Source organism: Cyclopterus lumpus, chromosome 13 (genome assembly GCF_009769545.1).
Source record: "Cyclopterus lumpus isolate fCycLum1 chromosome 13, fCycLum1.pri, whole genome shotgun sequence".
Classification (NCBI taxonomy): Eukaryota; Metazoa; Chordata; class Actinopteri; order Perciformes; family Cyclopteridae; genus Cyclopterus; species Cyclopterus lumpus.
The window spans coordinates 14572738-14594721 of record NC_046978.1 but is presented as its reverse complement, the minus strand read 5'-3'; the positions used below and the strand labels follow the sequence as shown (position 1 = coordinate 14594721).

General features: G+C 40.4%; 1 protein-coding gene across 2 annotated transcripts in view; it reads left to right on the top strand.

Moving 5' to 3' along the window:
• The window catches only part of kcnab1a (potassium voltage-gated channel, shaker-related subfamily, beta member 1 a), a 56377-nt gene that overhangs the window by 14562 nt on the left and 19831 nt on the right, over window positions 1-21984 (top strand). Inside the window, exons 1-2 of one of the 2 annotated variants that reach the window (XM_034548603.1) lie at window positions 12508-12564; window positions 14001-14044. Coding sequence is in view for 1 of the 2 variants with exons in the window: in XM_034548601.1 (XP_034404492.1) it covers window positions 14001-14044 (44 nt within the window). In the remaining variant the exon portion in view is untranslated. Of the gene's footprint in view, window positions 1-12507; window positions 12565-14000; window positions 14045-21984 lie in introns of those variants that run through there. The other variant, XM_034548601.1, reaches the window with a different exon arrangement.

Here is a 21984-nt window from a genome sequence, read left to right as displayed (position 1 = left end):
GAGGAAAATGAATTAAATCTCTCTTTTCGCGGTTGAATGTGTGCGTCAGAACTACTGCATGTTGTGTTAAAAGCCAGTGTGAATGCTTGTAAAAATCATTTGTCTCACTAATTTATGTCTGCTAATGTGCGTTCATCTATATTGGTCTGTGTTTGTGCTCGGGTGTGTGTATGTGTATGTGTGTGTGTGTATTTGGATGTGTCAGAGTTGCTCCTGTTTAGTTACAGCTTTCCTCACGATGAAAGGCTGCTGAATGATATCATCAGAGTAAACATATTCTCCTTTAATCTGAATAAATACTTGAAGTAAACTGCTTCTGTGTGTGAACTTCAACAACAACAACGATGTCGGTGTGTCTTTGGGGGACGAGGAAGTCTCAGATTAGGGTATTTATTGACAAAAGACAACCGTTACTGTTTATATTGGTATTGATGGATATGGCGATCTAATTACAATCCATGCGTAACCCAAGATACAACAATTGTTTCCTTCACCATAGTAAATAGTTTGTTTGTGTTCTGAGTCTGGTATATAAAGAACTGGTAAATATTGTTGAATGGGAGAATCTGATTGTAGCAACAAGCGGAAATTATTATAAAACAAGAGTTATAATGAGATTATTATTCATTTGCCATATGTTTCTGCAGCTAGAAGGAGATAGATTCTGGCAGGGGGACAGGCAATGGAAATCAGCCTTGCGGCTGTAATTGGTTGCATTTACATTTTAATTTAAAGTGTTCATTAATGTACATTGTCCCTCTCGAACAAATAAATAACAAAATAGATGCTGACATTCATATGCGGCAGAACGTTTTGAGATGAACTCAAGGCAACAATCTGAACTGATTCAGCTATTTCTTCATGCATTCTCGAGTCCCAGAGATGGTCAATTATGGCAATGCGTGAAGACAAGTCTGAAACATCTGACTTCAAGGTGAAGAGTGCTTTGAACTGCTGCTCTCTCTATTATCATTGGTTACTCAACGATTTCCGTCAATTTGCATGTGCACAACATGACACACTTAGTATCCAAGTCTCACCACACACCATCAAGTGTTTCTAAGTGTTTGTGTATTTTGGAAAAATTATATATATTTTTTCCTTAGTACAGATAATAATATCCCGGGAGTGTTATCTGTATTTAATTTCTTTGTTCTTTCAGTAAATCACAGATTTTTTTAAACTTCTATTTTGATGATATCTCAGAATAACTCCTTTCTGAAAGTGGCTGCAGAAAGCTTCATAACTACCTGTCATTATAATAGCAGTATGTTTTAGTCCACGTAAAAATGTTTTTAAAGATTCCAGTGATGAAGTGAACATGAAGGAGTTTGGGCTTGAGTTTAGTAGACTAACCCCAAAAAGAAGCAAACAATGCAAGGCAAGTGTATTTGTTTAGCACATTTCAACAACAAGGCAATTCAAAGTGCTTCACATAAAACCATTAAAAGCATCAAAACTCAATGCAAAAGAAAACAAGATTTAAAAACAATTAAGAACATTCATTAAAACATTAAAAACAGAAACAGAATAAAAGTTGCAGTGCAGTTAGAGAAATTAAATGCAGGAGTGAGATGCAGAAATTGATTGACATCCTTGATTGTTGTTCAATTAAAGGCAACGGAAAACAGAAAAGTCTGAAGAGAACATTTACATTCTTATACACTTTACACATGTTTTTTCTTTGCATTGCAACCGTTGCACCACGTATTGTGATCAATGTGTTTTATTAATTTAAACAACACGGCACCATCAGTATTTATTCCATGTATTTAATAGATGTTTTTCTTCCACCAATGTCATCTAGTGAATTACTCGGTGCTGCATTCAGACATTCCTAGTGGACTCTCCCATCATGCAGTGACACGCTAGTATGAAAATGTGCTTCTCTAATGTAACGGCTGTGACCCCGGAGATGAAAGGAAAGCTAATGTGTGTAAATAATTAATTAGAAGCCTTCTCTCATTGTCAGGTAGTCATTGGATCGACATTGTTTCCCTTCTATTGGCTCCACAAGTTAGGGACTAATACCACTGTATGAAATATGATAATGATGTAGCCTGTGCACTAAAAAATTCCTAATAGACGAGTGTTTTGTGTATGTTAAGTATGCATTAAAATGTCTACACAGCTTTCATTCAAATACTTGTAGATATATTTAGTCCATTTCCATTGAGACTCAAATATAATGGAATGACAAAAACAAGTTTGTGTTCATTCCTCTGTGTGTGTGTGTGTGTGTTTCCATCCATACATCAATGTCCTTTATCGATTGCACTGAAGTCTAAATGTGTATTCTCTCTCTCTCTCGCGCTCTCTCTCTCTCTGTCTCTCTCTCTAAATGTGTGTATTCAACAACCCTTCAGGATTAGTTGAACATGCTGCAGATGGACAGAAACAACAACCGCCTCACGTTATTGTGTGCGAGGTTGTCACTGCAATGCATAATATGCAACCAAGAAAAAAATTATTTGAGTAAATCTCAACACAAGGAAGTCAACCTTGTTGCCTCATTCACAACAACAGAGGTGCGGCCCAGGTGACAACAGCACACAGGCAGACAGACCTTTGGACATCACACAGAACATTCTGCTGAGTCAGCAGCCTGCCGTACTCCTAGTTTGTACATTTTAATCATAAACACTGCAAAGTCATCACTGTAAGCAGCCGAGCCTTCCGTCTTGATTAATGTGACGTCTACGCTCCATGCCAGCATCGTCTGAGTGTGCTTGACAGATCTATATGTAAAGACCTTTGAGAATATGTCCTCTCTTACATTTCATTTATTATCACAGCATTGAGAGTTTATTGTTATGTCAGCAGTTTGTTCATTCCTCATTTGGTTGCAGGGAACTGCAGGCAGAAAGACACATTGGTCCCCATTTCAACTGGATTAGTCTGGTTATAGTGGATGTTGCATCCTTAATTTTAGTCCAAGATGAATTTTAATGTGGCTGTAATTTTTAAGAAACCTTTCAAGTACAAAATCCAGAACAACCTTGTGTTCAGCCAACAAATAACTGTTAAACACAGACTAATCACGTGTAAAGTAATACTCCATCACCTTCTTGTCGTGCAGCAGTTTGTCTAACCAGCTGCTCATAGGAGAGGAAGTGCAGATCAGCATGTCCTCCATCCAGATTGAGAGCTTCATCCCATATGAAATATTCTCTGGAGTCTTACACGTAACACGGGAAAATTACATTACAGGCCCTCCCCCAGTAAAATGAAACATGACCGAATAGTGATATAAATCCTCACTACTACGTGAACACAACAATTTGTAGTACATTTTATAGGCACATCACTGTGTGTGTGTGTGTGTGTGTGTGTGTGGGTGGCCTGGCTCAAAACAAGATTGGTCTCTATAACTAATTCCTGTAACTGTACGGGGGGTGAACTTTTATATAACTCACCGATATAAATAATGTTATTGTTTAAACTAAGGCAGAATTGGAGGCTGGTGACAGCTGTGAGTGACCCGTGGGTGCCACCTCAGGGCGCTATAACTGTGCGCTAACTGTCAACTGGATCACGCTGGGTCGTCAGTGCAAAGATGGACTTTCATTTTTTTTTTATTATTTGGACGATTGTAGTATTGTTGGAGCCAAATAAGTACATTTATTGAGTTTGATATACGCATTGTTCCCGTCCCAGATGCCCACAGGATACTGAAGCCCTGTTGAAAGGAAGGGAGGCCTACATGAAAGGGGGCACAGTTAGAATTGGCGGCCAGAGAGAACACGATGGATTCATGATCAATGAAAGGTAACACGGTTTGAATTTGTGAGACCTCACATCTATACTGGTTCATATGCATATCTACACGTAAGCTCATTGATGTTTATCAGTAGTTCCTACATGTTAGCTATGGATCGTAAACACCATAACAAACCATTTTTATTTGTTTTCACTGAATTGTATCATATTTACAGTACCGGTATCTTATTATTAGATCAATCATTTCAACAGTGCCACCACATGTACTGCTGTTGGAGACCAGAGGCTCAATGACATCTAGCACCAATTATTTTGTAAATGATTGATTTGTTTCATGTTACTGGATTGGTCGATGGCATTTTCACTAAATGCCAAATACAATAAGGTCGGTTGGTCTGTTTGTCCATCTCTTCCCTCTTGATGAGAAGAGAGACACATTCATCAGCAGAAAAACACGATTGTGGTGCTCAATCTTCCCAACACTTATAGGATATCATTACAACTGTACGAGCTTGGAGCTGTTGTGTGTCAATGCTGAAAGAGAGTCTGGGATCTTCTAAGATCTTCTCATTTAGTTTTTGTTTTGTTTTGCCTCCGGGCTTTGAGTCAACCATGCCCACATTCGAGGTTTGGGGAAATCAAACCAGAGCTATAGCTGTTCGTTCTCAAATAAAGAACACCAAAAAATGTGAATCTGTGTGTTTTCTTTAAGCACACAAAGGGCCCATAGCTTCATCCTCTTGGTGCTGGTGTCTTGCAATATTAACACGTTCATAAGAGAAGTCGTGACTCTCGGCCCCGGAGGCTTGCGCTACTGTAATTTTGAAGGATTTACCCTCGAGCCACACTTCGATGTGAGTGCTTTAATTTCCATATCTTTAATTTCAACAGAATACTACTCAACAGCTGTTGTCAGTTTGGCAATTGTTTGAAATATTTGGATTTCCCATCAGCACACTGGAAACTGGAGGGGAAATTGATTTGCCTGAGAGGCAGGTGGGGTGCTATTTTTCAAATTATGGATATCGTCTTGGTTCTAAAGCCACAATAAATATGTAAAGGAAGATAAACATAGGATAAAAGATGACAGAAGTAGCAGATGGGAAATGATTCTGTCGTGTGATGGATCTTGGTCATTGGAAACGGCTTGTCCTTTCTCGGGTGTATTGGCTTCATAAAGCTTTTGGGGGCCATGTAGTCTCTCAAGGCCACTTGACAACAAAGAGAGTCTTTGGCAGAAAGATTCAGCTGAAATGATTTTGCCCACGCAGCCACTCTGAGCCACTGCAGGCACATATGGAGATGTGCTCGCTGTGTCCTTCTGTTTCTACTCCACTGTACACGTAATGACTGGTGAGTATACATACATGCATACATGATGGTATCCGAACTGTCTCAAACGCATGTTAGAACATCCACTTAGCCAGCAGTGCCGTTACACTGATGAACGCCACAACGCATGAACAAATACATCTCTTGCTTGTCTCTGAGAGAATGAAGCTAATTGTGGGTGATTTGCATTTTGAGTACTTTACTTAATGCACATTTGCCTCAGGAGAGAAATGAAGAGGTATTTGTGCATTTTACATAACAAGGACACACCACCAATACAGCGATCCTGTTCTAACAAACCTGAAAGGATGGAAGGAGCTGCAATGCATAATATGCAATTATGTTCCCGTGGTATGTTCTTACTCTAGAGGTGGAACTACAGTATTATTTTCCTGTAAAGAGAGCTGAATTTATTCCTCATGATCAAGTTAGTCTCTGTTAAATACGCCTGGAGTTCTTTCATTAATCTCTTTACACTACATTGGGTTTTAAGCAATGTGCAGTAGAATTGAAGCTCCTGCGAGTCTGGACGCCATCAAGCCCTCATCGCTCGTGTATGAATGCAATCAAAGTAATATGTTTTTTTTAAGATTGATTTTCACTGTCCAGGATAGTATAATACGAAGAATATTACCAAAAAAACGGATAAAAGAAGAACAAAAGAGCTTTTAGTAAACCTCTGTTTCTCCCTCTCTGCGTGTGTCGTCCTCTCAGCTTCTCCTCGCCTTGCTGACCCGTCTGGGCCGGCCATGCGTGCATGCTTTTAGTGCATGCACAGGATGTGAGTACACGTTTGGCTCGGTCAGTCTATATGTTTGCCTTTAGTTTGTGCTGATAACACTGTTAACTGCCAGCCTACAGCTCAATATAAGTGCTCACAATCTCGTATCCAGCACCTTTTAGTGTACTCATTTTCTACACGCTGCATTCAGCCATTCACTAGCCGCATTCACCAAAGGGCACAACACCTGTAACGCAATGCATTTTCCCATAATCCATTGCTGAATCAAATGCACAAGCACACCACAAATATCTCCATCACTGCTCTCCTCACGGTATGTATTGCCGCTGCAACTGTGAAGGTGTCAAAAGACTGATTTGCTGAAAGTGTGCTTCTTACTGGTCCCATTGGCGGTGTTATCTCGCCTCGCTTGCAAGGTGACAACTGCTATATTACTCCCATACACAGACAGCTGCATTACTCTGCCTGCATGAAGGCTTTGAGAGCTTTGATCGCTTTCAAAAGAGACTTTTTTTTTAAAATGACGGGTTGTATTTTTTCCCGCATAGATTTGTTTTCCTATGGGAGTATGGGTGTCTTTGAAGCGATGGACGCAAGGTGGATGGATGCGCTCTGGAGCTACGATATTGCAGAACGTCAGATAACGTGGTGGATCAGCCGAATGCTTTTATTTAATTTTATTGAAAAAATGTGTTTTTAATTAGAACGACCTGATGTGGCTTCTGTCTCACTGACTGTAGCAACTCGGAGACGGAGGAAGCAGCAGTTTCATTTGATTTGTCTGTTTTTCTTTTAGTCTGTTCCTCTTTATTTCCAACAACTTCATCACTCTCTTTTTTCACCCCTAAATATATGTAATCCTTTAATTGGTACGTCATTCATCACCATACACACAATCTTTTTCTGATCTGCAGGTCCCTGGTTCAGTTTATCAGCGTCTTGCTCTGTTTTTATTCCGTTCTCTGCTTTCTTTTCTTTCCCTCCGTTTTAATTGTTTTTTTTCCCATCTGGCTGACATATTTGCATTAAACCTCTCCACAATAACCTACATTAAAGCTTGCACATGTTGCATGATTTGAAAGTTGGGACATTTTATCGGTGGTTACAGATTTTTATGTTTTCTCATCTGCGTTTCATTGATGTGGCTGAGCAAAGTGTCTCATAGTTCATATCTCAGCAGATGAGTGTTGGCTTTTTAGTTATTTTTAATCAATCATCGCAACTATCTCCCTTTCTTAATTAGTCAGCCAATTAGATATGAAGGGGTAATTAGTACTCGAATCATCATGCTTATCTACAGATGGCTCCCTTTTCCTCTCAAGTGAAGTCATCAGCATTGCAGCCTTTAACTAAGAGAATATGTAAATATATTATTACAACTCGAAATAACTGATTATGAATGTGTATATCATATTCTCTCCCCCGAATTACAGCAATACAATCTTAAAGCTACAGAATATAAGGACTTTCTTAATGGCTCGCTTCTGGATATCCATATCACATAAGCAGATTTCTGTTTAAAATATGATGGCATGCGGGTGGTAAAAAAAGTGTTAGAGGAAGGGCAGATTGTTAGTCTGTGTGAGAGGAGGAACGGGAGGCACTCATGATTACCGCTACGTCAGTATATGCTTTAAAATGATTTGCAAAAATTGATGTTATCAGTATTTTTATAGCCAAAACCAATCAATGTAGTTTGAATGTTGCAGGTGATTTTCTACAGTATTAAAATGCTTTCCGATAGAAAATAATACATTTGATTATTAAAAATAATAAGTCAGAAAATGTACTATGTATGTATATATACACACATATACACAGACATGTATGTATAGGTATATGTATATGTGTATGTATGAGACAAATTATTTATATATACATACATATTTATATATATATATATATATATATATATATGTGTGTGTATACTGTATGTGTGTGTGTGTGTGTGTGTATATATGTATATAAATATGTATGTATATATAAATAAATTGTCTCGTACAGATGGACAGAAATTGTAATGGAGAGATTGAGGCAGAAATGAAGACACAAGGTTTATTGCAGGGAACATTACATGTGTGAAGGTGAAGGATAGTGTGAAAAGAAACTAACAGTAATTAAGGGGGCAATGAAAAATGATGAGAGAGAGCCAATGTGGCGAAACGGAAAATAAGAAGAAAATAGGGACGGAGAAACTCTTGTAAAGGCACAGACAGAAGGACATAGAGACAGATTCAAACAGTGGTAAATGGAGACGTTGTCGTGGCGTCAACCATTGCTTTGTGCTCTGCGGTTGAAGCCTTGAGTTTTGGCCTTTTGGCTCATCTTAGTTTGTTTGCAACCAGTGAAGGGAGGTGACTATTTTTGGAGAACTAATGTATATGGTTCTGGTAGCGACCTGTCATCCACAAGATAGCCACGCCCTCAAGCATACCTTGCTTTATCGTCTCACTTCCTCCAAATGGGACCATAATCTATTAAATTAACATTGTGCTGTATTGAAGAAAACGTGAAACTATAGCGACTGAGACCATAAACACAATTTTTACTGAGGTCATCTTCTCATGTCAGACTTGCAACCAGAGGAGTCGCCCCCTGAAGGTCGTCAGAGAATGCAAGTCTAAGGCACTACCGTATTGGCTTTACTTTCCAGAGCCGGGGGTTGCCTCCGGACAGAAACGTGAGGCACAGCGAGGTAACTGCTCTCGTCTCCAGGAAGTGGCAACACAGACGAGCAATGCGTGTTGCCAAAGGTTGGGTGATTACTGTAACATTGCAACCTACTTTATCTGGAGCTCAGGTGGCCTTCGGCATGCTCTCCTGCTTTCCTCCTCGTCCTCTTTCCCTCCCACATCCCGTCTCATTGATTCTCTGACACACACACACACACACACACACACACACACACACACACTCACACACACACACACACTCACACACTCACACACACACTCACACGCACACACACACACACACACACACACACACACACACACACACAGACTGTTTTACACTTGATGGCGAAGTGTGTCAGACGGTCTCTTGTGGCTCATAACTGTTTTTCCGTATCGTAAACGGCATTTCAAATTGGTCACAAAAGTGAAACAAATTCCTACTGGAAGGCATTCACAACATCATGAAAGGAAAAGTACACCCATAAATAAAACACTGACAAATAATAACTATATACTTAAAAGGGCGGCCGATGTCTTCATGAAAAAATCGGTTGAGAACATTTTAAATGGAATTCTTTATAATCGAGATTCTCACTCTCATTGCATTTTCATCGTTTTCAACTCTTATCCACTCTTGTTAAATATGTACAAAATATTAAGTGCAATAAATAAACATAACTGCATAGTTTTGTTAAGTGGTTTAATGAACATTTTCGTCATTAATCTCATGAGGTTGATAAGCAAGGAGACTTTTGCCAAATATAGAGACGATGCTCCAACTGTCTAGTAAAATCAAATTTTGACAAAATATTTTATATTTAGTAGTTTAAAGACTTGCATAACCTTATTGTCTCTCCCTGAATAATGAGCAGCTACGATAGCGGAGGAGGTAATGGGTGAGTCGGTGACAGGGCTGTGGTGAAGGCTGTTGATATGCAGGAGAGAGGGGGGGAAGGTGGGGGGGAGGGTGAGACACTGTTCTGGCACATGAACACAGGATAATATTGCCATAGTATCGGGGGGGAGGGTATTAGAGAAAGTCATTACTGTCCATCATCAGGCAAAGGAAGACATTTTTAAGTGGAGATGAATAACCTCATTGATGGAGAAGGCTTGTTATGGTATATCTGTTTGGAAAAGCGGCTACGGGGGGTTCATATTTCAATAAATATTTGATGGGCGAGGACGGCTTTGTGTGTATGTGTGTGTGTGTTTAGTGGTGGGGCTTTGGTTATTTATGCGTGGGGCTATAAGTGTTTGCATATCTATGAAGATCATTTAAAAAGGGGTTTTCAAGGAGGGAGAAGATCACTTTCTCACTCCATCAAGTGGGGAAATCTTCTTTTCTTCATCATTCTCTCCATCTCGTCTATTATCCTCTTCTCTGCTGTTCTTTCATCCATCTATTGCCGTGAAAGCTGAATAAGGGAAAGCAATTGTGTAGGTTCAGCAGTATCCGGGCCAACCAAGCTGATCGGGGAAAAGTTATTTGTTCCTTTTTATTACTTTAGTCGAGTCAAGTCAGACAATCGCTGCCGGCCAAACAACCGACTACTCATTTGAGTCCAGCCGGCTACTTTCAGAATATTATTTTTTGTTTCGTCTCCAGTGTTCCGACAAATATTAACAAGCTAATTGACCAGCAACATGACATGAGGAAAGCACAACAAGCCTTGTTCTCCTATATAATAATAATTAGTTACATGTTTACGAACTTATTTATATATTTAAAATCAGTGAGTGCATGCAATAAGAATGAAATTGTGACATTGGAATGTGCTAGAGGCACCACATTTGGGCTTTTATGACCAAAGTATTTGAGCGCATGCACCCGGACCCCCTTAGGTGGCTACTTTCCCCCACTGCTCCATATCCTTGTGGAAAGCTCTGCAACAGTGAACAAAAGACATTATACCTTGATATAAATGCCCAGTGGCGAGGACACATCAGATACCATCACTCCATTTGCAACTAAAGCACTCTGTCTGAGTGGGTTGTGGTGGTCGTATCACTCATCTCAATGTGCAGTTTTTTGCTTTGATAGGTGATCTGCTCTGGCTCCACAGAAGCTTTTCTCTCTGGGCCTGAAATAGAGGTCCCCTGGTCCCCTGGTCCCCTGGTATTGTAATCATTCATGGTTGTGGCCGGAGACGAGCGACATTCCTGATTAATCGCCTGCGGGGCATCCAATGCCTGACTCAGCGCCTGCAGTCCCCCTGATTTAGATTCAAAAGATCGCCCTGACTATAGGCAGGCCTGTACTTTTAAACTTCTGAAACTGTCCATCTTCTTTGTGCAAGAAAAGCAACTTTACACGACTTTTATTCATGATTTTTTTAACCTTCTCATTCCTTTTCAGGATCACTGCAAATGTTTGGTGAAAGGTGCAATATTTAGGTTAAACACAGAGTATCAATACCTCACATTCACTTACATCAGACAGCGGTCTTCCACGCATTTAGGACCTAGACTGTGGAAGGAAACTAGGGGTGTCGTTTTATACGGGCATTGACACTAACTTTGCTATTTAAAATTAATAATTCATATCATGTTCATAAGGTCCATATAATGTATATATAATCCAGCACCTCTTAAAGGTTACAGCTTCTCTCTCTACCTCCCTACAAAATGAACAATAGTTTAAAACGAGTTTAAGATGAATTTGACTTTATTATTATTATAATTCGATTTTAGATATCTTGAAAATATCGTTATTGTGAATTATTTTGGCTCCAATAAACATGCAGTGAAAATCTGCTATCGGGCCAGCCTTAAAGGAAACCCATGCAAACATTAGAGGAAAGTGCAAATTCCAGCCAGAAATTACAACTGTAGATATCAAAGCCATAACCATGTCAAGGAGATAAAGCACTTATGACGAGTGATGCTTAAACCATATTCACACATAATCATCTCTTGGTGCTTTATTTGCAGAGCAAAATAAACTCCTGGGACTTGTTCAAGAGCTCCTTGTACAAAATGTTCAGTGTCCTTTTGTGGAGATTTTTTAAGGTTAGGATATAATGCATCACCAAGAATCGATTAACTAAGGGGGGGGCCTCGATTTTTATGCCCAATTAACTATTCAGAAAGATGTAGAGGTGACGTGTCAGCAATGCGTAACTAAAGTGTTTTTGAACGATGAGCAAAAATGAAAGATTTCTGACAGCTGTGAATAATGTAGCCGTCAATCGATGCACAAACAATCTGATGCTTGTAATGAGGCTGTGCATGTTTTTAATTCAGCCTTTTGAGAGACTTAACATATGAGAATTGAAACGACTTGATAATTATCAAAGGTTTTAAAGGAGAACCATTCTTTGCATTTCCATTGGTTTGTGTTAGATTGCAGTGACTTGCAATCAGACACTTTTTGGAGCTGGTATTCAAAGTGATAATTTTCGCATAGATGTGGTAAATAAAAAAAAAAATGTAATCTGGGCCTTTAAAAAAAAAGGAACAATATGTACTGTACCCCACAGGACGAGAAACGCAAATATGTTTTCTGCCTTTCGTTCAGATATGTTCTGCTTCTCAAACTTTAACTGTGATTAAGTAAACCACTCGCAGATGTTTCCTTCTTGTACTTTCCACTTCCTAAAAGTGCAACTAAGAATAGAAAGTTTTGAAACAAAAATGATGACGGGGATTTTAATTTGAGATCAATCGTTAAGTTTCTTCTTTAAATATAATTCCTTAGCAAGTGGGAAAGTGCAGACATACCATATTCTAAACTATGCCACCTGTACTGCCGACAAGCTGATGAATTAGAGCCGTGGTTTTAGCTTTGCACCTGCTCAAAACTCAGAAGTCTGTTTGTTTAAAAGTGTGTGTGTGTGTGTGTGTGTGTGTGTGTGTGTGTTCTGTTTAGTCATTGGGAAACTGACAGGACAATAACTCCTGCTCGTGCTTGATTGGACATGGCAGGGATCTGCCACTTTGCCTACAGTAGTGGAACCGGCAGGAAGGACCACCTCTGCTGAAATCTAAGAGTTAGTCAAGCATCTTTCATCTCATTTATATATTGTTTACACACCAAAACGTTACTGTTTTGCGTCACTCTCACTTCTGTCTTCAGCATCATTTTCATGTGAGGTAGGTGTCTGTTTTTGGCCCAAACAACTGCATACTACACGTCTAGCATCAAACAACCAGAGTAAAGTGCTAGCTGGTGAACCTTTTAGCAGCTGCAGAGCCAGATGTTTCCTTCAGGAGTTGTTAGAGATGGAAGGAGAGTGAATATTGGACAAAAACTCAACTCCAAATGAATGTTAATGTTGCTTGTGTATGCTACAGTAGATGTTTAATACTATGTGCCGACATTGTAGCCATATCAACTTTAATGGGTACATGTAATAGTCAAGGATAATACTTATAGCAACAATATTGATAATAATTCTAATCAAGATGAATAACTCCCATCATCTTGACTGTAAGGCAGCCGGGAGGGACAACCAAGTGAAACTTCCTCTTGGTTTGGGAGACACATCTGGCTGCACTCTTCTGAGTGCATTTCTCTAATTATTTATTTATTCTCTCCAGAGGGGATCCTGGGCTGAACGGGCTAAAAGGCCAACGACCCCATAGACACGATCGTCAGCATGTCGTTGATGTTGCCGGTTAATGAGGTTGCGAAGGCAGGTGTGGAGTTATTTAATAGAGGGAGAGACTAAATGATGTCTAGGGAAGCATGTGAGTGTACACACACATCAAACAAGTCCAATTTAGGCAGAGATTGTGTGTGTTGTTAATGACACCGCTAATGAGGCTAAATGTGTGTAGTACACCCACATACACACACACTGGCAACATTATGTCATCTCCATCCTGCTGTAAACCATCTGTAACTTTTGTTTTCATTGATATGTTTCACTACTGCGTGCGCTGATTTGATTAGTGTTTTTTTTCCATTTCGCCCAAACAGTGGAGATGTTTCTTCATTAGTGTTTCTTCCTCTCGTCTCATTTCTCTCTCCATCATTCTGTATGTTCTCACGGCTGACTGGAAAGTAACATTAAAGGACTGATGACCATTATATTCCACTCTGAGGTTTCCTCCTACACACACACACACACACATATTGACACACACATACACTCACACACACACACACACCTATTTACACATGATGGGATGTTGGCAGTGTCGGCACGTCCACCTCAAGGTCTGCGAAAGTGGAATTTCATTTGAATTTCATCTCCTGTTGTGGAGAAATCAGAAGAACTGTCAAGCTGTCATGTGATTGTCAGGAGCAAAGCAACAACGATCGACTTGTACAATTGAAAGGTCTGATTGTCATTCACCTGACTGTCAGTCTCCTTGACACCATTTTAAATACACCATTTTTCATCCCCTACAGATTTAAATGTCCAAGATACAACTTTTAATATGATTTAATCCTGATCCTTATTCTTTTGCAGGATAATCTTTATTGATGTTCCGGTTTGGATTCTAGGATCTTTTATCTTATTTGGTTTAATACATGTTTGATTTAGCTTTTATGTGATTCCCTTTTGTTTTTGTTTTTGCAGGAACCTTGGAAAGTCAGGACTCAGAGTATCTTGCTTAGGGCTGGGTGAGTAGACTCTGCTTCACTGCATTTCTCCCTCAGCAATAACACCAACTACATTGCCTAAACAAATAATACAACAACAAAAAAGAGACCATCTTAAAATACAACAACCTGTTTGTATTGTTTAATGTCGGAACAGGTGTGGATACGTTTTGCCGTAAGCCATTTACACACTTTATTAAGTCAAATTATATTAAGATCAGCTTGTTTTCTTATTCAACCAACACGTCTACTGTGGTGGTATAATTCAAGATCAGCGTACTTTCTGATAAAATGTCTGGCTGTAATTTAATCAGATGGTATTTGTCTGTGTGTTTGTGTGTGTGTTGCCATTTCACTGTGGATCGCTGGTCAAAATCGTTCAGAGTCAAACCCACTCCATTTCAGCTTCAATATATAGCATGAGAGTGGGTAGAAGACAACACGTACACACACACACACACACACACACACACATCATACCTATATCTATCACCACGGAGAGCTCTCGAATAATAGAGGTGTGTGTGTGTGTGTGTGTGTGTGTGTATGTGTGTGTGCGTGTGTGTTTACTTGTTCCTGCTATCTCAGACAGAGCTGGGAAATGAAATGAAAGCAATAGAAGCCAGGAGGATAAACGCCTACTATACACATCCACTACATAGGCCTACAGAATTATAAAGTTTATTAGTTTTCTTCATTCAATTTCACAAGGGCACACACCCTTTCACTTATCGCATGTATTCTTCTATTGTCCATAAATAAATCATACATCTTCTGAAGAGGAGTTCAGGGATCTTCCACATCGATGAAATCCCATGAAGTTGTTAGAAAAGGAAAATAGAGTTTGTCCCCAACAAGGTAACTAAAGTCGTTTTGACCCACTGAGTACTGTTAATTATACACTCAACACACATGTATACAGAATTGTTTTCCCTTTGATAAGATTCTTTGCATAAACCCAAGTTTGAATAATCAAGACCGAAGTCCCAAGCCAAAAGACATATGAAAAGGTATGCTGCAAGTTACACTTCAGTACCTGTGATCCTCTGGATGAGATCAAACACCATCCTCACTGTTCTTTCTGCTCCGAGGCCCTCGAGGACTCGGATCAGCCCCCTTCCCGTAAATCCGATCACAACTTCCATGTCATGGGACATGAGCTTTAGCCGGCTTAGAGAGGTCGACCTTGAGCAGGACGTTTCAGACAGTGTCCACGAACAGACGGTGGTTCAGTCACATTTCAGCGTTTTTATTCAGCAGTAGAAGAGACTTCCTGTCAAAGGAGATGATCATGTTTTTGTCTTTAGTTCAGACCTGCTGTCTAGTCCTGCTTCAGCCTGTGTTTTAATATCAACTTTACGCTTCCCTCTGGTCTTTTCAATAACAGCTGTTAGTCTCCCATAACTGCTACAAATCTCCCAAGTCACTCCAAGGCTTCGTTCAGACGTCAGGTATTGTTTCTCAAGACGGATCAGAAAGGTAACGAAGTAGATGTCAGTTACAACTAGGGATAACCCCACGAAACTCTGCTCTAAACAGGAAGCCGTTCTAAATGAGTAACAAGACAAGGTTGACAAGGTCCGGAGTCACGCTTCACTCTGACACACACACACACGGACTCGGGTTCAGTACAGCGTGAGACACGCGTCACGGCAGGCGGGAACAAAAAGAGTGTGGCCACATTTTACTCCAGTAGATGCTGATAACTCTCTGCAAATGCAATTGAACCCCCGCGAGTAATGGAGGTAACGCCAGCAATTTGTCACATTTGGCAAAACGAGCAGGAAATAAATCTGCAGAAATGCAAAGTTTGCAAATGTTTGCCAAGCAGCCGTCCGTCCTCGTCCACTGCAGGCAACATTAGCGGCGTTACCGGACCTTTTCAAATCAATCTGGATACAATCCAGCCAAAACACACATTTGAGCTGGTAATCCAAACAAGGCCTACATTGTACTTTTGCTGACTCCGCTTCCTCATATTTACTGATCTCTTATGGTGGCATCCTTCGTGCATGGATTTGACTTGGCCAAACCTGATGTAGTTTACTCAGTTATCGTTTTCAGCAGCTCCGGCTTCTCTGTTTACCAGCTGACCATTTTGCACAAGATAACTGCTGTTTTAGCGTCGCAATACATGCATCATTAGTGTTGCTTGACATTAAATATCACCAAATGGCACGGTGGTTAATTTCTGTTTTTGTTTTGACAGGCCTGATTTTAAAGTCCCCCTCCCCTCAAATATGTGCTTATTTGACCTTCACCGTGACCGATGTTTGCGCATACGAGTTCGACACCTGTTGTTTTCACAGTTGTCTGCTGGAGCAGGAAAGTTCATCTGTGCTTTTTCAATGAGTAGAAAATCCATAGCATCCACAACCTTATAATTAAAAGCAGGGTGCATTCATCCTAATTATGTGGAAGTGATCTTCAATGTTTCGTGGTTAACTTGACTTTTCAAACATGCAGATATTATCCTTTTGTTGTATGGTTCTAATTGTATTTCAGTTTTGCCCAGCGCTGATCGTTCTAGGGTCACCATGAACCTTTCAATGTATAAGTGGCTAAGCTCACTGAATAGATTTGTGAACCAAGAGGATTTCCTCCGGTGCTGGTGGAAGATTAAATGGAGAGAAGCTTTTGTTTTTCAGAGTGTAATGTCTCTGTCTCAAGGCCGGATCTGAGCGCTGCTGCCCCAGGTGGTTCACGGTAGACTGAGAGGTCTGACTCAATATTGCTGAGCCTTCACGGTGCAGAAAAGGTCAGCGTAATGCCAGCTGTCCGCCACACGCTGCGCCCAGGGCGGACATGATGCTGGCAGGGGGGAAGAGGAAGAGAGAGGGCAAAGAGCAGGATGCTAAATGGTTTTTCCCTGTTTAACTTGAAGGAACAGTGCCAAGATCGTGTGTGTGTGTGTGTGTTCTCACAATGGCACCGTCTTTTTACAGAAAAATTCAGCAGATAACCACACACTTGTATCACCTGACTGAAAAAATGAACAAAACACCGTCACATCGTGATTCAGTCATTTGCCGCTGGTTGTGTGAACCACAGCTGGGAGGACGACGCCCCGAGTGCAGCGCCCCCTCACCTGCATTGGCTTCATTTACATAACGGTGGAGTCGTTCCACAACAATTGCTTGCTGTTCAGAATTCCCCACATCCTACTTCTTCACTTAATGCGAGTGAAGATGCTATTTCAGAACCATACATTAAAACAGACCGTAGTTGTTTGTGGCAATTCCTAAAAATGAAATTTAGAGTGCTTTGCAGCTGCAATGTGACTTGAGGCCCAAGGCTGCTTTTAAAACGTTGAAACTAAGCTGGAAACCAGAACGCGTTGTTAGATGAAATACCCGAACGTTATGCAACGATAAAGGAGGAGAGTGACCTTGATGTGGAGTGACTCGCTCACATCTACTTCACTCTGTTGCTATGAGGAAAGTGATTGTGATTGCTACAGTATTTAGGATGCCGACTGTAAGCGTGCTCTGAAGCTTTAATTAAAGCCATGCGTGTGTGGCATTGTGTGTATACAAAGTACTGCAAATGTAATCTTTATATCATGTGTTGTTCTGCTTTCACACATTTCTGATTTAGATACATTTTCAATAAATTTAGAAAGAAGTTGACAAAGTTTCAGTGCTGTGTATGATAATGAACCATTTCCACTTACATGTGTTTAATGAGCTGCAGAAAAAATACTTTGTCAGTACAATCAGCCATCAGCTGACTACCAATGTATAAGGCTCTAGTGAAGAAATAGTCATATGCATAGTTATTACTTTCCTCCGTTATCACTTCTTTCTTTTCAGTCTATTTATAATGTTCAGTGTAGCAGATATGTTTTTAGTTGGCTGGGTTTATTCTTTACAGTTTTAAATGAGTGAAATACAAATCTCGCCATATTTAACTCATATTTATAACTCATATACACACATTCTATGTGTGTAGCCGAGGAATTAATAGCAGTAATAATTCAATATTCTGTGGGACCTTCTTACTGATTTGGTTCATTTGCTGTGTGCTAATGAAGGAGAGAATCTGAAGAGGCAGATTAATTAGTATTCCACACAACCTGTCAGCTGGGACAGAGTGCAGGACGAAAATGAGAGGAAATATGAGACTCCTGCCTTGGCAATTTTGGATCTGCCCTGACGGTCTTGATGTCGTTGTTTATTTCACTCGCACTCACCTTTCTTCCCCTCTTTTCCGACTCTTCCTCCTTCATGTTTTTTTTTTGTGTGTTGCTTTCTCTGTCCCTGTGGGCATTGTTCTCAAAGGGCCCAGCTGCTGGTATGAGCAGCTTGTTATCTGGTTAAAGGAGGTTGGATAGAGGTTAGCTCTGTGCTCAGGCAAGATCAAGAGGGTGCACACACGCACACACACACACACACACACACACACACACACACACACACACACACACACACACACACACACACACACACACAAAGACAAAGAAAAACACATTTGACATTTGCAGATGCAATTTTATTATCATGCATTTGCTGTATTTGCTAGACACATCCTTGACAATAATACCAGTACTATATAGTCCTGTAGAGTGTACGTGCTGCTCCCTCTTTTTGCTGGCGGCGGTTCACTTTGAGTTAATTTCACATTACAACAAAGTACAATTTAATCAGTCAAATTTATACGCATCTGAAAATGTCCCATTCTCTTTCCGCGGTGTAAAAACCTCTCACCAGTTCTTTGTAACTGAAGTGATTTATAAAAAAAAACACTGATAATTGCAGAAGAGAGGCTTGGATGGTGATAAGTGAAGTCATGTGTGACCTCTCAGCACAGGCAGTCTAATATCACTATTTCTTCATTCACTGATAAGAGACTGACAGGGAGGTATGCAGTGGCTTCAGTGTGCTGTCAACACACGCACACGCACACGCACACACTGGTTCGTAACGATGCTATTTGGTTGGGAAAACTGAGCGTTTGTGTGCGTTTGCATGTGCAAACCCGTTTAATTAGCTGTTGAATCGAGAAAAAAAAGTTGTTGCAGAAGTTTGCAATCGTCAGTATCTGAACTGTAAGCAATCTGTGTGAAACCCAAACTTATTTTTCCCTCGCACATGCCACACACTATCCAGGTCCATATTGGCTCCTGCATGCGTGCTGCACTGCTGCGGTGCTATTGACTGATGAATTATTGAAATGGTTCTCCCAGAACATCCTGCAGTTTTTTTGCAGGGGAGATTCGGAGTGGCCCAACATGTAAATGGGCCTGTACTTTTCTAGTCTTCCGACCACTCAAAGCGCTTTCACACTACTACTAAGGAGCCACCTGAACATCAGGATTATCTAACGTTCACACACCGTAGGCACAGCTACGGGAGCAATTTGGGGTTAAGTGTCTTGCCCATGGTCACACCGCCGATCCTATGATTGATGGAAGACCCTGCTCACCACTGATCCACCGTCGGCCACGGCTTCTTTTCCTCTACTTCTACAGCCCTCGCTTTCCTCACATCTGTTTTTATACTCTGACTTGTACTTTAACATCATCTGTTAAAATCTACAGCAGTATGGCTCTGCATCCTAATGCCATTTCATATCCTCATGGCACTAAGGCGAGAAGACGGCCTTTGACCAGCCTTTGTTATGAAGTTATGAAGACAGTCCACCATCGCTTTAGTCTTCTTTTTAAGGTCCACTCTTTTCACCCTCACTAAAGCAACAATCTAAGTTGATTGTAATGTTCACCTTGATGTTCATACTTATCATTTGCAGCTGAAATAGAACATCGTCTCCACAAACATCGACTGATATTCAAATCACAGTGCATTGTATTTATCAGTCCAGCTGTGATGATTGTGGTTGATCAGTATTGTGCGTCACGTGAAACGTGATGCAACCAAATACTAAAGCCTATTATCTCTAATACTTTGTCAGAAAGAAGTTGAAAACACTTTGATCATTTGTGAGGCTGATCTCTGTGATGCAGTTTTCAAAAAAGAAACCAGAAATGTTTTACGTTTGTGCTGTGTTACATTGTAAAGGTTTTTTATTGTTTCGTAAACGCCGGGTAGGCCGCTGCTGAAAGAGTAGACGAGACAGAAACGGATACAACAGTATAGACGAAGGCGATTGAAGTGGAATAGTCAGAACTTGAAGAAACGGTACAGGAGACGGGGCCATGCACTGAACTGAAAGTAGGTGCAAAGGATTGTCCGTGCGTCTTATGAAAATGTACTCCTAATTTTATCGTGCATTTTCCTGAAAAAGTCAGCAACACATGTCAATTTCAGCTTTACATGCAAACAGTCTTTTCATAATAAACTTCTGTATCTACAGGAAACGATTAGATTTAGACAACAAAACTTCTTGGTTAGGTTTAGGAAAAGGTGTTAGGGCTTAGAGTTACACTGGGGTTAGGGCTTAGATTTACACTGCGTGGGCTGTTGCAGTTTTTTTTTTAATACTTCCTCATTCATGACTACATGGATAACACCTATGAATTATGGCGCATTATTTTTCATATTTATCGCTACAAATGCTGGATGAGACCAGCCGGCCGGGAGACACAATTTAGATCATACGGGTACAGTTTTCCAGATTCAAGCCAAGTCCACAACCGACTCCGAGATGCAAAGCTCGAAAAGTAATCCAACAAAAGAATATGACTCAGTCTTTCTATCTGTAGGCAGACAAGCTGAACACGGTGGTAAAAGAGAGTGAGGAGGTGCTTAAACTGAGACACCAGAGAGAAATCTTTCATCTAAATGTGTGCCATCTAGCACGCTGCCAGGCACAAAGACTGGAGTCAAGACTGAATCAGGTTAAAAGGATTCACAACAAAGCTGAAAAAACCCAATTGACACCTCTTGCCAAATCCAAATCTCTATCATCATCTTCTCGCTCCATGTTCTCCTCGTTCTCCTCATTTTATTTTCCATTCACTTCTTTTCTCCTTCTCTTCTCCCATGAACGGCTTCGTCTTGCTGCTCTCGATTGAAGTGCTTGGTGTGTGTGTGGATACGCGGCAGAAATATCCCTATAATGGAAAAATATTAAGGTAGAAAACATGTGGCTGAGAGGAAAAAATGGTGGACAGTGAAGTGCTCAAACAATGACCTCCTGATTGTACTATGTATGTTATAACCTCATCAGTTTCTTTGTCAGGAATTAGTCCGAGTTTGACTGTTTACCTGAACACCCTTCAGCTTTAGGAAAAAGCACTGCAAGGTTGTTCGATTTTTGTATTGTTGCATAGCAACATCAAGTGCCACTTCTGGCACTTTCCATTCGCAGCTCACAAATTACAAATTTGCCTCAGAGGGTTTTACAATATGTACACATACGATTTTCTCTGTCCCGGGACCTCACATCGCTTCAGGAAAAACTTTCGCAAGGAGAAAAAAAGGGAAGAACCCTTTGGGAGAACAACAGAAGAGGGTCCCTCTACCAGTGCAATAGATGTCATGTGTACAGAATGAACAACGTAACAGAGTTTACAACACATTCAATGAATATGACAGAAATTATTTATATATTGATAGTAGTAGGCATGATGAAAAAGTTGCAACTACTTAAAAATAACAGCAACAGTGGATATAGTATGACAATGACAATAAAAGCAGTAATGGCATTGGCAATACTAATTACAATGCAACTAATATTTATAATAATGATAATAGCAGTATGTGTCGGGCAGAATCAGGGTCCAGATATAACCACGATCCATGAAAACCTGTGAGGTGAGAAAGCAGAAAGACTCCGGGGAAGAAGTTAGAGTTAGTAATGTGCATTCTTGGAACATGGATTCATACAGAAAGAGATAGATGAGAGAGGAGCTCAGTGTATCCAAAGAAGTCCCCCACCAGTCTAGGCCTATAGCATCATATCTGGGGGCTGGACCAGGGCAAACCTGATTCAGCCCTACTTATCAGCGCTATCAAAGAGGAAAGTCTCAAGTCTACTCTTAAATGTGGTGACTGTCTGCC